This window comes from Manis pentadactyla, chromosome 4 (assembly GCF_030020395.1).
Source record: "Manis pentadactyla isolate mManPen7 chromosome 4, mManPen7.hap1, whole genome shotgun sequence".
Taxonomy (NCBI): Eukaryota; Metazoa; Chordata; class Mammalia; order Pholidota; family Manidae; genus Manis; species Manis pentadactyla.
Window position 1 is genome coordinate 138710390 of NC_080022.1, and position 15347 is coordinate 138725736.

At 38.1% G+C, this 15347-nt stretch overlaps 1 protein-coding gene across 5 annotated transcripts in view; it reads left to right on the forward strand.

Annotated features, from left to right (window-relative positions):
* ZZEF1 (zinc finger ZZ-type and EF-hand domain containing 1) overlaps nt 1–15347 on the forward strand; it is a 111127-nt gene that overhangs the window by 16768 nt on the left and 79012 nt on the right. For all 5 annotated transcript variants that reach the window (XR_008997192.1, XM_057501014.1, XM_057501016.1 and 2 more), the window contains exons 3-9: nt 1386–1580; nt 3127–3298; nt 5060–5259; nt 6678–6888; nt 9374–9490; nt 10368–10546; nt 12078–12176. Coding sequence is in view for 4 of the 5 variants with exons in the window: in XM_057501014.1 (XP_057356997.1) it covers nt 1386–1580; nt 3127–3298; nt 5060–5259; nt 6678–6888; nt 9374–9490; nt 10368–10546; nt 12078–12176 (1173 nt within the window). In the remaining variant the exon portion in view is untranslated. The remainder of the gene's footprint in view (nt 1–1385; nt 1581–3126; nt 3299–5059; nt 5260–6677; nt 6889–9373; nt 9491–10367; nt 10547–12077; nt 12177–15347) is intronic.

The window sequence follows — 15347 nt, forward strand, 5'->3', positions numbered from 1 at the left end:
CAGCAGTGGGAACAGCTTTCCTGTTACAAGCATCGTTCTCTTTTTTCACGTGAGTTCTGAGCAGATCAGTGCAGCTTGGGTACAATTGTGGGAGTCAACTAAGAAAAGAAAAACTGTAAAAGGATGGCAAGAGATGGCATAGGATTTTGAGTCTTGGAAAATCAAACTAGTGTCTCCAGAGTTTGTGTAGGGAGCAGAATCAAAATGGGCTGCTTTGAGTGCAGAATTTCTCAGCCTTATGTTTTATCTTGAAAATTAATGTGAAGTTTCACTGTGCTTGATAGTAATCTGTTTGCTTCACCCGCACAAGCAACTCCCGCAGATTTCTTGGGTCTTTCTCTGGGCGCTGCTTTTGTGGTGTGCGCAGTTGGTAAGAGGTCATCAATTATAACATAGGTACTTGTTGTTCTGTGTGTTATGATTCATTAGAAAGCTAAACAAAAATCCCTCCAAATCTACAAGTATGCCTGAGCTCCAAGAAAAGCTGTCGTGTTTATCCTGTCTCAACGTAGCCCTTGCAGTCTGGGGGGGGCACCTCAGTTCAAAGTGTATTATTGTAGGTTATGAGGAAGAACCATAAAGGATTTTAAATGGGTAAGCATGGTCTGTTTCATGTTTTTGTAAGATTATTCGGGTTGATGGTAGACAAAGAGCTGAGGGAGCCACTTAGGGAATCTGGGTAGGTGTATGAATGGGAGATGCTGAGGCCAGAGCGTGGGCAGTGGCCAGATGAGGAAGACTCTGGAGGGTCACACTAGGCAGAAAAAACTGGAATGGTGGAAGGAGCCCTTGGAGGCAGTGCAAGGGGGCAGTTCCAGTCCCACCCCCTTTCTGTTACTTGGTGCTTGGCCACCGAGACTCATTTTCCTCTGTTGCAAAACAAAGATGCTAGTACCTTTGGTGCTTCCACCCCTTCACCCTTACTGTGAGGACCGTCTGAGGTGAAATGTGGAAGTACCATATAAGCTGTAGAATGCCATCAGAAATGGTGGTCGGGGTGGTAGCGGTGTTACCATTATCACCTTATGTAGCTTTAGTATAAAACAGTTTTATTCCTAGCCCATATTCTATGTGCAAAACTTCTTTAGAAACTTCCAGTTAGTATTTAAGTGCTTATAAATTTTTTAAGCTTGGGTTGAAGAAAATAATCATTATTCTAAACTTCTAAAATTCTATTAAACTAAAGCGAAATTTTAAAATTAAGATTAACACTGGTTCATTTCTTAAAAACTTGCTTAGATTTTTTAATAATTAAAGCTGAAAATATCAGTGAAGATTCTTAATGGCTGTTTTATTGAGCCAGTTCAGACAGGCCACCAAAAAGGGGATGTGGGAATTATTTTGGTGGATTCCCTAAAACACCAAAAATGGATTTGTGTGTTTAGGTTTCATAGATATATTTTCAGAGTCCAGGGAGGGCCTGGGTACACACTCGTCAATGATCCTGCGCTTCCTGCATCGCAATCGGCTCTCCAGCACAGCCATCCCTTACCCCTTGCTGGACCACTGCAACAACATGTGCACCATGAGGGCTTCTGTTCTGAAGGAGTCTCTGGATCAAATGATACAGAAAGAAAAGGGTACGTGTGTGTGGAGACAGGTTGGTGTGGGGAGGACTTCCCGAGAATGCTCTATTACCACTTCTTCCAAAATGTTTATTAGTAGGGTGAGCCAGCCCTTCTCCCTGCCTTTATTTCTGAAAATATAATAGTAACCAGTTCCTAGCACAACAATGTGATATGTTTTCCCTTCCTTCCTTCATCCTTCTTTCCCTTCCTTTTTAACACAACTGGTTTCTCATCATTCAGGTCTCTGCTCAGGTCTGACTTCAGGGAGGCCTTTCCTCATTACTCTGTAATTAACACCCACCCCCCCATTCCCCACCTTCTGGTCACTATCAACTTTGCAGGTTTAATGGTGCACAGTACCATGATCTGCAGTTGTAGTAGTAGTATTTACTTGCACTCTGTCCTGTTTGCTTCATTATGCTTAGCACCTGGAACTGTGCCTGGCACATAGTAGATACTCTCTTTTTGAGTAAATAAGGGAAGCCACTACAGATTCACGCAGTGATGAAAACAGAAGTTGATAATGTGAATAGACAAAGGTCCGTGGAACATAATAGAGTTCAGAAATAGACCTAAGTACATGTGGGAGCATAGTACCATATATAGTTCAGCATTACAAATCAGGAGGGAAAGGTGAATTAGTCAACAAGTGGGGTTAGGGTAACTGGTTAGCCATTTGGAGAAAAAAATAAAAGTAGATTCTTAGCCCATTTCATTCACTAAAGTAAATTTTAGGTAGATCCAAAAGTGTTGTCAACTAAAAAGAAAACTTAAGAGCACTAGAAGAAAATAGTTCTACTTTATAAGTCTTGACATGGGAAAACCTTTCTAAGCAAGACATGTAACTCAGAACTACAAAAGAAAAGATTAATAAATTAGACTGTACACAAACTTTAAGTTCTGTATGGCAAAAAGTATCATAAACAGAGTTTCAAAAGACAAATGACATTCTAGGGAATAAAAATGTATCAAATTATGTAACTGAGAGACTCAGTTTTTTATTAACTCTAACTTTAGGCAGTTACTTAACTCTCTGCCTTTGTTACCTCATCTCTAAAATGAATTAATACACAGAAAATGTATAGAAAAGTGGCTGGCTCACAGTAAACATTCAGTAAATATTGCCGTGTGTGTCTGTGTTTGTGTGTGTGTGTGTTTATGTATTATATAATGTATATAGAATGTATAAATTGACAAGAAGACCCAGTAGAAAATAGATGAGGGTGGGACCAGGCCATACTCAGAAACTCAAGTTGCTTACAAACAGTGGCTTAAAAAGTCTCACTCGTAATTAAAGAAATGTAAAATTAAACTGTGAGACACCATTTTCTTTTCTTGGCATGGTTTGCAAATATATCAGTGATTTAAGTATTATAATGAGTCATGGAACAATCGTTGGCCAATTTCTGCATGTGGGTTTTTTGGAAGGAGATTTTAAGGAATGTTTAATTTTCTAGGACCAAAATGCCAAGCATATTTCTGTTAGATAGTTTAAATAACCCTTTTTTTTCTCTTTGTGCATGACATATCATATTATAAAATCTGGTTTTCCCTGCAGAAAGCCCTGGAGATCTAACCAGAAGCCCAGAGATGGATAAATTCCAGTCAGTAGCAAAGTGCTATGCTTATATAGAAACTTCCTCCAACCCTGCAGACATTGACAAAATGACCAACGGAGAAGCGTCATCCTACTGGCAGTCAGATGGCAGCGCCCGCTCACACTGGATCCGGTGGGTGGCATAGTGCCAGTTTGTGAGTGAAAGCCCAAGAAAATGACCTGCTTTCTTCCTCTTATCCCATCTGTGTTTTAAAAATTTATTTTTTTAATTTTAAGATATTTTCTACTTAACTGCCTAGCTTTTTTTCTTAATGTAACTGTGTTCACAGATTCGTAAACATGGGGACTTTCTTTTGGTATTTTAAGGGAGAAAATAGCATTTGACTGGTATTTTTTACTGATTTCAAATCTTTTTCACTAGTTTCTCAGGAAAATTAGTATCCAAGGAGCAAGTTCTTATATTAGATCCAGTTTTACTTTTTAAGATACTTTCTGTGCATTAAAAAAATCTTTATTTAACTAAGTTGTCCAGTTGAGAAGAGGAAGAGGGAATGAGATGATCAGAATCCTGGAGTGGATATCTAAATTTTCATTATTCCTTTAGAGAATGGACTAATTCAGTTGGTGGAAATAGAAAGAATTGTTTTGTTTCATCATAAAAGGTATAACGACCTTTAGCCATCTCATTTACAGATGAGGAAGATATTCAGTTCTTTATTTATTTTATATTTTATTTATTTATTAAGGTATTATTGCTATACACTCTTATGAAGGTTTCACATGAAAAAATAATGTGGTTGCTACATTTTACCCATATTATCAAGTCCCCACCCATACCCCAATGCAGTCACTGTCCATCAGTGTAGTAAGATGCCACAGATTCACTATTTGCCTTCTCTGTGCTACACTGTCTTCCCCGTGATGCCCCCCACACCATGTGTACTAAACATAATGCCCCCCAGTCCCCTTCTCCCTCTCTCCCCACCCACCCTCCCACAACCCTCCCCTTTGGTAACTGCTAGTCCCTTCTTGGAGTGTGTGAGTCTGCTGCTGTTTTGTTCCTTCAGTTTTGCTTTGTTGTTATACTCTGCAAATGAGGGAAATCATTTGGCACTTGTCTTTCTCCGCCTGGCTTATTTCACTGAGCATAATGTCTTCCACCTCCATCCATGTTGTTGCAAATGGTAGGATTTGTTTCTTTCTTATGGCTGAATAGTATTCCATTGTGTATATGAACCACCTCTTCTTTATCCATTCATCTACTGATGGACACTTAGGTTGCTTCCATTTTTTGGCTATGGTAAATAGTGCTCCAGTAAACATAGGGGTGCATATGTCTTTTTGAATCTGAAAAGTTGTATTTTTTGGGTAAATTCCAAGGAGTGGGATCCCGGGTCAAATGGTATTTCTATTTTTAGTTTTTTGAGGAACCTCCATATTGCTTTCCACAATGGTTGAACTAGTTTACATTCCCACCAGCAGTATAGGAGGATTCCTCTTTCTCCACATCCTTGCCAGCATTTGTTGTTCTTAGTCTTTTCGGTGCTGGCCATCCTTACTGGTGTGAGGTGATATCTCATTGTGGTTTTAATTTGCATTTCCCTGATGGATATTCAGTTCTTTAGATGCAGGTTGGAATTTGCTTCTTGCCAGGTAAAGAAGTAAAGGTTTTGTTTGAAATTCATATTGTACTTCACTGTAGTAATTGCTTAAAAGGAAATACAAGATTAATCTTGAACTGAAAGGAATGTTGGAGACTTCGGTAAGTCATAACGACTTTGAAACTATTAGCCGGAATTGCCAAATTACTTGCTTTTAGAGGAAATCAGTCTTTGGGTATATGAAATATAAGATCTTGGAGATGGAACTTGTGGATCCTACCAGTTTCCAACATATGTAAACATTTGTAATTTCTGCTTTGTGTGTTTTCCAGTTTAAAAATGAAGCCAGATGTTGTACTTAGGCACCTGTCCATTGCAGTGGCTGCCGCTGACCAGAGCTACATGCCACAGCAGGTGACTGTCGCTGTAGGGAGGACTGCCAGCGATCTTCAGGAAGTCCGCGATGTGCACATTCCCAGCAATGTTACTGGCTACGTGACACTGCTGGAAAATGCTAACATCAGTCAGTTCTGTGAGTCAACCAAGATGCATCTTACCCTTCTTACTAAATGGATCGGAAGGGGAGGAAGGAAATAATACTTTTTAGCAGGACGACCCCTGCAGTGGAGAAGCTTTTAGTTTTTCTTTGGAAATTTGAATTGCTTCTCCTGAGGCATGTGAGAGTGGTCATTATTTCATCTATTCAGTGTTTTAAAAGTTAGAGAAAAGCAGGAAAGCTGTCTTTAATTAAAAATATGTTATTCTTGTTTTTTTATTGGAAAATCAGAAAAATATGAACAAAAATTACCCTAAATCCTACTACCTAAGGATTATGAATACATTGCTGTGGATTCTTCCAGACCTATTTTTGTGTTTGTGTATTTGTGTGTGTGTGTGGCTTACACACACACACACACACACACACACACACACACACACACATATATACATTTTTTAAATAAAAAATAAGTTTGTATATATTATATTTACATACATCTATACATATCTATTTACAAAAATGATATTCTGTACATGTTATTTTGTAATTTCAGCATGTTATCATGTCATATATTCATGCAGACCTTTATTTAGTGTTATAAGAATATGCCTTAATTTCAACCAGCTCTTTATTCTTAGACATTTAGGTTTTTTCCATTTTTATACTATTATAATCTTGCTTCACCCACAGCATTTTGGAAATAATCACAATTCTGTGATTTCTTTCCAGGCTTATTTCATTCAGGGAGCCAGAATGCTTCATGTTTTGTCTCATTTCTTCTAATGCTCTCCTGGGCCAAAAGAAGTGTTCTTACTTTGGTCAAAGGAACTGAGGCCTAAGGAGGTAGTCTTTGTGTCTCACCCTTAGGCAAAGAAGTAGTTAAGATTGTAGAGCAGAAGCTTCCTGTCTTACACTGGGGTGGTCTTTTCTCTAAGTTCTGTCCTTTGTAACTTTTCACCTCCCAAATAAGAAATGATGACAGCTCTTAGAAGTGAGTCATGCCTATGTCATCTATTTGGACTTGGTTATTAAAAAGAAATTCTCACAACCGCTATGAGCCAGCTACCATTTTATAATTAAATCCCAATTTCAGAACTCTGGGAAGAATTCTAGAAATTGTCTTACTGTGTATTTAATCAGAATTTTAAGAACTTCCTTTGTGTTAATTTTCAAGACTCATAAATTCCTAAGAAGACTCGTGATATAAAGATTTATCCTACCCCTAACTTTACACGTTATTCTTATGACTCCTTAGATTGGTCATTGCTTTTTTGGACACATTTATTATATATGAGCTCCATTGCTAAAGTTATTTATTTCTGGTATCAAAGTATATTTTCAGAATTTTCTTTTCAAAATATGAATTACTATTTTGTATTTAATTGGGAGCCTAGCATTTGCTGAACTGGAGAAGTTAATCCAATACTGAATTTGTTGTTTATGCTTTACAGATGTCCAGATTAACATAAAGCGTTGTCTTAGCGATGGATGTGACACTAGAATTCATGGTCTGAGGGCTGTTGGCTTTCAGAGAATTAAGAAGTCTGGGGTCTCAGTCTCAGATGCCTCTGCAATATGGTATTGGTCTCTGCTGACATCTCTGGTGACAGCTTCCATGGAGACAAATCCCACCTTTGTTCAGACAGTGCTACACAATACACAGTAAGTCCCTCTCTGCTTTCCAGTCCTGTTAATGTGACCTTCAGGGCATTTCACTCGGCAGCCTTCAGTCATCCAGACTCAGTGAACAGCTCAGCCCCAGGTACCCTGTTTGCATCTTCAGCTCTAGTCTTGTGAGGGAGTCACACATGCTGTTTCTGTTCCTTATCTGTTGGGGAACCATTGCTTGCCTTTATATAGCACTTTATATTGGGTAAAGTGCTTTCACGTGCAGTAATCTGTTTACCTACATATACTGTGAAATGTACCTGTTAAAAATTATCCCCTTTTTATAGATGAGGATATGTGACCTTCCCTGAGGTATGTGATCAGACAGTGATGGATCAGTTTGATCTAGGTCTTTGAATCTAGGTTGAGGGCTCTTTTTACAATTGAGTGATATTGCCTCAAGGGTACTAATTATTTTTAAATGTAGAGCATCTTTGAAAATTCTCTTTTAAAAACTTGGTGAGGCAATAAGACCCAGTAGTACCATTTGAGGCAAAAGCAACCAGCTTCAGTAGCCATTAAGTATTAATGTTACATCTAATTTCACTAACTGACAATAGGCATTATTAGCATAGGCTGTCAAGGTATCACATAAAAAGAGATTGTGAATATTTTGTTTCCTAGATGTCTTTTGAGATTTGTTATTGCTATTAAATAAAACTTATCAGCAGATAGCACTGCTGGCAGTACTAGATCTGAAGGGTAGTACTTGGCCATACTTCTTTCTTCCTTCCTGTTTAAAAAAAAAAATGATTTCAAACAGAGAAATATTGTGAGTACAGAACAAAGAACTTTTATTTCTTCCTGAGCCATTTTAGGATAATTTGTCAACATGCTGCCCCACTGACCCTGAGTGCTTCAGTGTATATTTCCTGCTAACAAGAACATTTCACTGCAACCATCAAAGTCAGGAAATTAACACTGATATACATTGGTATCATCTAGTGCTCAGATCCCATTCAAGTTTTGCAAGTTGTCCCAGTAATGTCTGGTGTAGCAAAAAGATGCAACCCAGAATCATACAGTGCATTTTATTGTCATGTCTCTTCAGTTTCCTTCAGTATGGAGCAGTTCCTCAGTCTTTCCTAGACTTTGATGACTTTGACACTTTTGCAACTTGTAGGTCAATTATTTTGAGGAGTGTCCTTCAATTTTGGTTTATTGATGTTTCATCATGATTAAACTTAGGTTTTATATCTTTAGCAGGAATATCATAGAAGCAATGATGTCTGTCCCATCAGGTGACACACTTCACATTGTCCTATTACTGGTGCTAGTGATGTTAACTTTGATACATTGATGAAAGTGGTGTCTGCCAGACTTTTCCACCATAAAAATTCTTTTTCCTTTATATCCCTAAGCAGTTGTAATAGTTAATCTGCAGTGGTATTTTCACTCCTAACTTTAAATATCAGTGGTCCAAAACATTAAAAATTTTTTAAATTATTGAAAAAAAGATCAATGAGGAAAAATAAGTAACAAAAAGAATGTTATGAAACAAAAGTGTTTAGTTGTATTAGTGGAAATAAATTCAATAAATCCTTGCATGCCATTCATGTACATGAGACCTTACTGATCAATTGCATTTTAGTGTTAAGTGCCATACTGATGTAGCTCAGTATAGAGGGGGGAAGAAATGAGAGCAGAGTGAAAGCTGACATGGTGTTAGTCTTGCTATATTGTCTCTATTTTAAAATGTAGAAATAAAATTGGTTTAGGGATTCTTATTACAGTTATTATAAAGTGACTATTAATTGTAGAATTTCTAGTTATTTTTGCATACCTTCAAGTTCATGGTACACTCACCCACCTAGCACAGTTGCTTCTAGTTGCATAAATTTGTTAGATGGACTCAGTAACTTCTAGTTGCATAAATTTGTTAGATGACTGCTAGACCAAGGAGGTAAAGCTATTGAGGGATTCAGAAAGATAAACCTAAGATGAGATGAGAAAAGAGAAACATTTTGCAGACGTTAAGGTAGAAAAGCCAAGAAACACAGGCAGAAATATAGAAGGTGATAGGTGCTGACATATTTGGAGAAAATAAAATGCATGATGTATCTCTAGATACATCCTAAGATCTTATGTATAAGTATAGTTTTTTTTTACTGTGCCACAAACTGCCCTGCCTCTGGGGTCAAATTTTCTAAGAATTGCAGGGATTTTCCTTAGAGTATATATGTCTTTTAGTCACACAACTTAAAATAAATACTTGATTCTAGGGATTTGAATAAGCTTTTACAGAGGAAAATGGAATTTTAAAAGAAAGAGAAAAAAAAGAAAGAAACCCCACTAAAACACTTTGCACCATGATTCCTGGGAAAAAAGGCTGGTTTATATTGCGTACCGGAGTCTCTGTAGGAACACTGTTTATAAGGGATTCATCAAAACAAGCTTCTAGCAATTTGTTGTTGAATATTATATTATTAAATCTGTTTTTTGCCTGGACTTGTTCTGATCTTACATTTTACATTTCCAGGAAGGCCCTGAGGCACATGCCCCCACTCTCCCTCTCACCAGGATCTACTGATTTCTCAACTTTCCTGTCCCCTAATGTTCTGGAAGAAGTGGACAGCTTCCTCTTAAGGATAACTAGGTAGAATCAAGGTTGATGAGGTGGGGTTTGTGGGAATAGAGGGTATATATGCTGTTAAGTATTTCTAAAATGTTTTAATCTTTTAAAGATCACCACTAAAAATAGTTCATTTTTAAAGACTAGAGACAGAGTGAAATGAGTTTGCCTCTGAACTCCATTATCTCACAATATCACCTGACCTTGGAAATTGGGGGCCCATGGGTGTTGGCCTCTGATTCAGCTAGAATAGATGTCTCAAAGTCCAAAATGCAAAACCTCCCAGTTCACTGATATCCCCAGCCCGTGGCCTTACTCAGCACCTGCTTACCTCTACACATAAGTCTAACAAGCCTGATTGTCCCTAGAACCAGGAAAGGGCACTTCGATAGCTTGATAGAGGTGTCGAGTAGGGTGGGGATACTGCCAGCACAGCCCTGGAGACATTACCATATTGTACAAAATGCCCTGAGCCGTCCACATGGTTTTAAAACTTTCTGTGCAGTGTGTTTAAAGATGCAGAGATGTGTGATGTGGAGTCAATCTAAAACACATTTTCAGTGCTTAAAGGAATAAACCCATAACTCTCTGACCAAGAAACTACCTTCTTCATAGCAGAGCCTTACTGCAGCAGCTTATTTATTTGGGGTTTGTAAAGTTTGACTTATTAAAATTGATATTATCGGCATTGTATAATACTTACAGATTAAGCTTATGGAAGTGAGGATTTCATTTCCTGGTCTTCTGAAATTATTTAGTTTTTCTTTAAATTATGTTGCTGGTAAACATACAGAAATCATAAGACAGGTGGATTTTACTAATGGTGATCAATTACATGGGTTTGAGCTCCCTGGGTTTTCTCATGTTTTTGAGAAGTAAAAAATTTTTTTGCTCTTTGCAGCTGCTGTTCCACTCCAGAGGTGGAGCTGACTCTTCTGGCTTTTGCGCTAGCGAGAGGAAGTGTTGCCAAAGTGCTGAACTCTCTGTGTACCATCACTGACCACCTGGACACACTCTATGATGCCTCATCCCTCATCTCATCCATGGCCTCAGTGAGGCAGAACCTTCTCCTTAGATATGGTAAATGACCTAGGTTTGATGGACAAGCCATAAAACCATCGTCAGCATGCGACTTTCTGGCTTCTTATCTTTTCATGTAGTTTGTGGACTGCATTGTTGTAGCTACACCGTGATTCCTGGATGGACCATGTCCTTGACTAGGGCTGGTGAGGGAGAAGTGGCTGTCACTTCATTTATGGCAGCATCAACAGAACAGGTACTGAGTGTCCACTAGGCTGTACAACCAGGACTCACTGGCCTAATTATTTAGGTTTGGCGGCCGTTTGATCACAGCCATCTTTGGTGAAATACAGGAATGTCTTCTTCCTAAAAGGTTGGGAAGTTGGAGTACCACTCATCTGGAGAGGGGTGGGAACTAGCCTAGACACAGCGCAGAGGATCCTTATCTTGGAATGCATCACTCTGCATCCCCATGAGAGCTGGTTGGAAGGACATACGTGGATGTACATACATGCCTGCCACCCACCTCTTTCCCATCATGTGCCCAACAGCAATCCGTCTTAATACTTTTCTTCTGACCTAGAAGTAGAACTTACCTAGACACCTAGGGCCCTAATCCTTCTCTGTGTGAGAGCCTATACAGTTACTCCCAGATGACTGCAGTTGACATGTGAGGAACAAATTATTTGCCATCCCAGCCTCTAGTGTTGAAGTTTCTGTCCAAACAGTACAGTATTGGATCCCTTCCTCATTAGTAATAGAGGCATTACTGTGATATTCCTGTCATTATATTTGTACCTTTGATTTGATAATGGCTTAATAATTTATTTTATGTTTAATTTTTAAAGTCAGGCAATTGATGTCTTGTAAATCCAGTTTCCCTTATAAATTAGTGAAGGTCATTTTTTGAGGGGTGGGGGTCCTATAGCAGGCATGGCTGGATGGGAGGGATACATGGTGTCTGGAAAATATTCTCCACAGAAGTTGTCAATTAAATTAGCAGTTTTTTGAACAGGGAGCACTGGATAGTGGAAGAATGCATAGGGGAAATGTTGTTTTTGTTAATATTCTAGTTCAGGGTTGGGTTATAGGTAAATGGGTATTCATTATAGTATTATTAAAACAAAAGAAAAAAGGAAAGTTTTCAGATCATCATAACAAAGTTGATTTTTATAGTTCTTAAAACTCAAAATTTGCCAAAAGGTGTTTTAAAGAAACAGTACGCCAAACCTGAAGCTGTTATTTATATACAGTAAGATTAATTATTGGCTCCAAAACAGTATTTTAGGAATCTCTCCCTGAAATATGCTGAATCTGTGGTATTAATCTGTATCGCATAATATGCTTTCTTTCTGAATAGTGGTTATTCTGGACACTTCTTGGAGACACTTAAGAGCATAAACTATACTTTATCTCTTTGATGTCAGCTTTGGTCTAATACTATGTCGCTGTTTTAGCTTTTGAGTGGGTACATTTTTAGTCAACAATCTGGATGGCCATAGGCACTCCTTTTCCACTGATGTGCATGCTGGTTTTCATTTTATCACAGCACTATCTTAAGGCTCTCTCTCTCTCTCTCTTCTGTGATCAGGTAAACCTCTCCAGTTGACTCTTCAGGCCTGTGATGTCAAAGGAAAAGAAGAGAAGTCAGGACCTGAAAACCTCCTTATTGAACCATGGACAAGGGATGGTGAGTGGTGGACCTGTGTGTTTTTAGGGAATGGGGAACACAGTGTGCTCACCAGGCAGCTGTGTGCAATCACATGCTGGTCTTTGAAATTTTCAGGATATGCAATCTTCCCTTCAGGCTGTCTTTTGGTTGACAGTGTGGTTTCTTTATTATAGCCTTGTAATCTGCAAAGTGTCAGTGACCTGTAATAGTGTAAAAGTCCTTAAGAGCCTTCAGTTTTGAAAAGCAAGGACAACTCCTTGGAATATAAAAGGTTACCGGTTTTTAAGTTCAGATTGTCTAACTGGGTGTCATCTTAACATATTAAGAATCTCAGTGATGAAAGCAGGAACTGGCTCTTCGAGAAAATTAACAAAATAGATAAACCCCTAGCCAGACTTACCAAGAAAAAAAAGAGAGTTTACACACATAAACAGAATCAGAAATGAGAGAGGAAAAATCACTACAGACACCACAGAAATACAAAGAATTATGAGAGAACACTATGAAAAATTATATGCTAACAAACTGGATAATCTTAAAGAAATGGACAACTTTCTAGAAAAATCGACCTTCCAAGACTGACCCAGGAAGAAACAGAAAATCTGAATAGACCAATTACCAGCAAGGAAATTGAATTGGTAATCAAAAAACTAAGAACAAAAGTCCTTGACCAGATGGTTCCACTGCTGAATTTTATCAAACATTTAGTGAAGACCTAACACCCATCCTCCTTGAAGTTTTCCAAAAAGTAGAAGAGAAGGGAATACTCCCAAACTCATCATACGAGGCCAGCATCACTTTAATACCAAAACCAGGCAAAGACACCACAAAAAAAGAAAATTACAGACCAATATCCCTGATGAACATAGATGCAAAAATACTCAACAAAGTATTAGCAAACCAAATTCAAAAATCCATCAAAAAGATCATCATGTTCAAGTAGGAGTTATTCCAGGGATGCAAGGATGGTACAACATTCGAAAATCCATCAACATCTTCCACCACATCAGCAAAAAAAAAGGACACAAACCACATGATCATCTCCATAGATGCTGAAAAAGCATTTGACAAAATTCAACATCAATTCAAGATAAAACTCTCAACAAAATGGGTATAGAGGGCAAGTACCTCAACATAAGAAAGGCCATATATGACAAACCCATAAACAACATCATACTTAAAGGGAGAAGCTGAAAGCTTTTCCTTTAAGATCAGGAACAAGACAAGGATGCCCACTCTCCCCACTGTATTCAACATAGTTCTGGAGGTCCTAGCCATAGCAATCAGACAACACAAAGAAATAAAAGACATCCATATTGGCAAGGAAGAAGTTAAACTCCCTGTTTGCAGATGACATGATATTGTACATTAAAAAACCCTAAAGAATCCACTCCAAAACTACTGGACCTAATATCTGAATTCAGTAAAGTTACAGGATACAAAATTAATACACAGAAATCTGTTGCATTCCTATACACTAATGATGAACTAGCAGAAAGAGAAATCAGATAAATAATTCCATTCACAATTACATCAAAAAGAATAAAATACCTAGGAATAAAGCTAACCAAGGAAGTGAAAGACCTATACTCTGAAAACTACAAGACACTCATGAGAGAAATTAAAGAAGATACTGATAAATGAAAACACATCCAACGCTCATGGATAGGAAGAATTAATATTGTCAAAATGGCCATCCTGCCTAAAGCAATCTACAAATTCAATGCAATTCATATCAAAATACCAACAACATTCTTCAATGAACTAGAGCAAATAGTTCTAAAATTCATATGAAACCACAAAAGACCCCGAATAGCCAAAGCAATCCTGAGAAGGAAGAATAAAGCAGGGGGATTACACTCCCCAACTTCAAGCTCTACTACAAAGCCACAGTAATCAAGACAATTTGGTACTGGCACAAGAACAGACCCATAGACCAATGGAACAGACTAGAGAGCCCAGATATAAACCCAACCATATATGGTCAATTAATATACAATAAAGGAGTCATGGATATACAATGAAGAAATGACAGTCTCTTCAACAACTGGTATTGGCAAAACTGGACAGCTACATGTAAAAGAATGAAACTGGATTATTGTCTAGCCCCATACACAAAAGTAAACTCAAAATGAATCAAAGACCTGAATTTAAGTCATGAAACCATAAAACTGTTAGAAGAAAACATAGGCAAAAATCTCTTGAATATAAACATGAGCAACTCTTTCCTGAACACATCTCCTCCAGCAAGGGAAACAAAATAAAAAAATGAACAAGTGAGACTACATCATGCTAAAAAGCTTCAGTATAGCAAAGGACACCATCAGCAGAACAAAAAGGCATCCTACAGTATGGGGGAATATATTTGTAAATGACATATCTGACAAGGGGTTAACATCCAAAATATATAAAGAACTCACACACCTCAACACCCAAAAAGCTAATAACCCTATTAAAAAATGGGCAGAGGATATGAACAGACATGTCTCCAACGAAGAAATTCACATGGCAAAAAGGCACATGAAAAGATGCTCAACATCACTAATTATCACGGAAATACAAATTAAAACCACAATGAGATATCACCTCACACCAGTTAGTATGGCCAACATAGAAAAGACTAGGAATAGCAAAAGCTGGTGAGGATGTGGAGAAAGGGGAACCCTCCTACACTGCTGGTGAGAATGTAAACTAGTTCAACCATTGTGGAAAGCAGTATGGAGGTTCCTCAAAAATCTCAAAATAGAAATACCATTTGACCCAGGAATTCCACTCCTAGGAATTTACCCTAAGAATGCAACAGCCCAGTTTGAAAAAGACATATGCACCCCTATGTTTACTGCAGCACTATTTGCAATAGCCAAGTAATGTAAGCAACCTAAGTGTCCATCAGTTGATGAATGGATAAAGAAGAGGTGGTACATATACACAATGGAATATTATTCAGCCATAAGAAGAAAACAAATCCTGTCATTTGCAACAGCATGGATGGAGCTCAGTGAAATAAGCCAAGTGGAGAAAGACAAGTACCGAATGATTTCACTCATCTGTGGTGCAAAAGAACAAAGCAAAAACTGAAGGAACAAAACAGCAGCAGACTCACAGAACCCAAGAATGGATTAAGAGTTACCAAAGGGAAAGGGACTGGGGATGGTGGGTGGGAAGGAAGGGAGAAGGGGAATAAGGGGC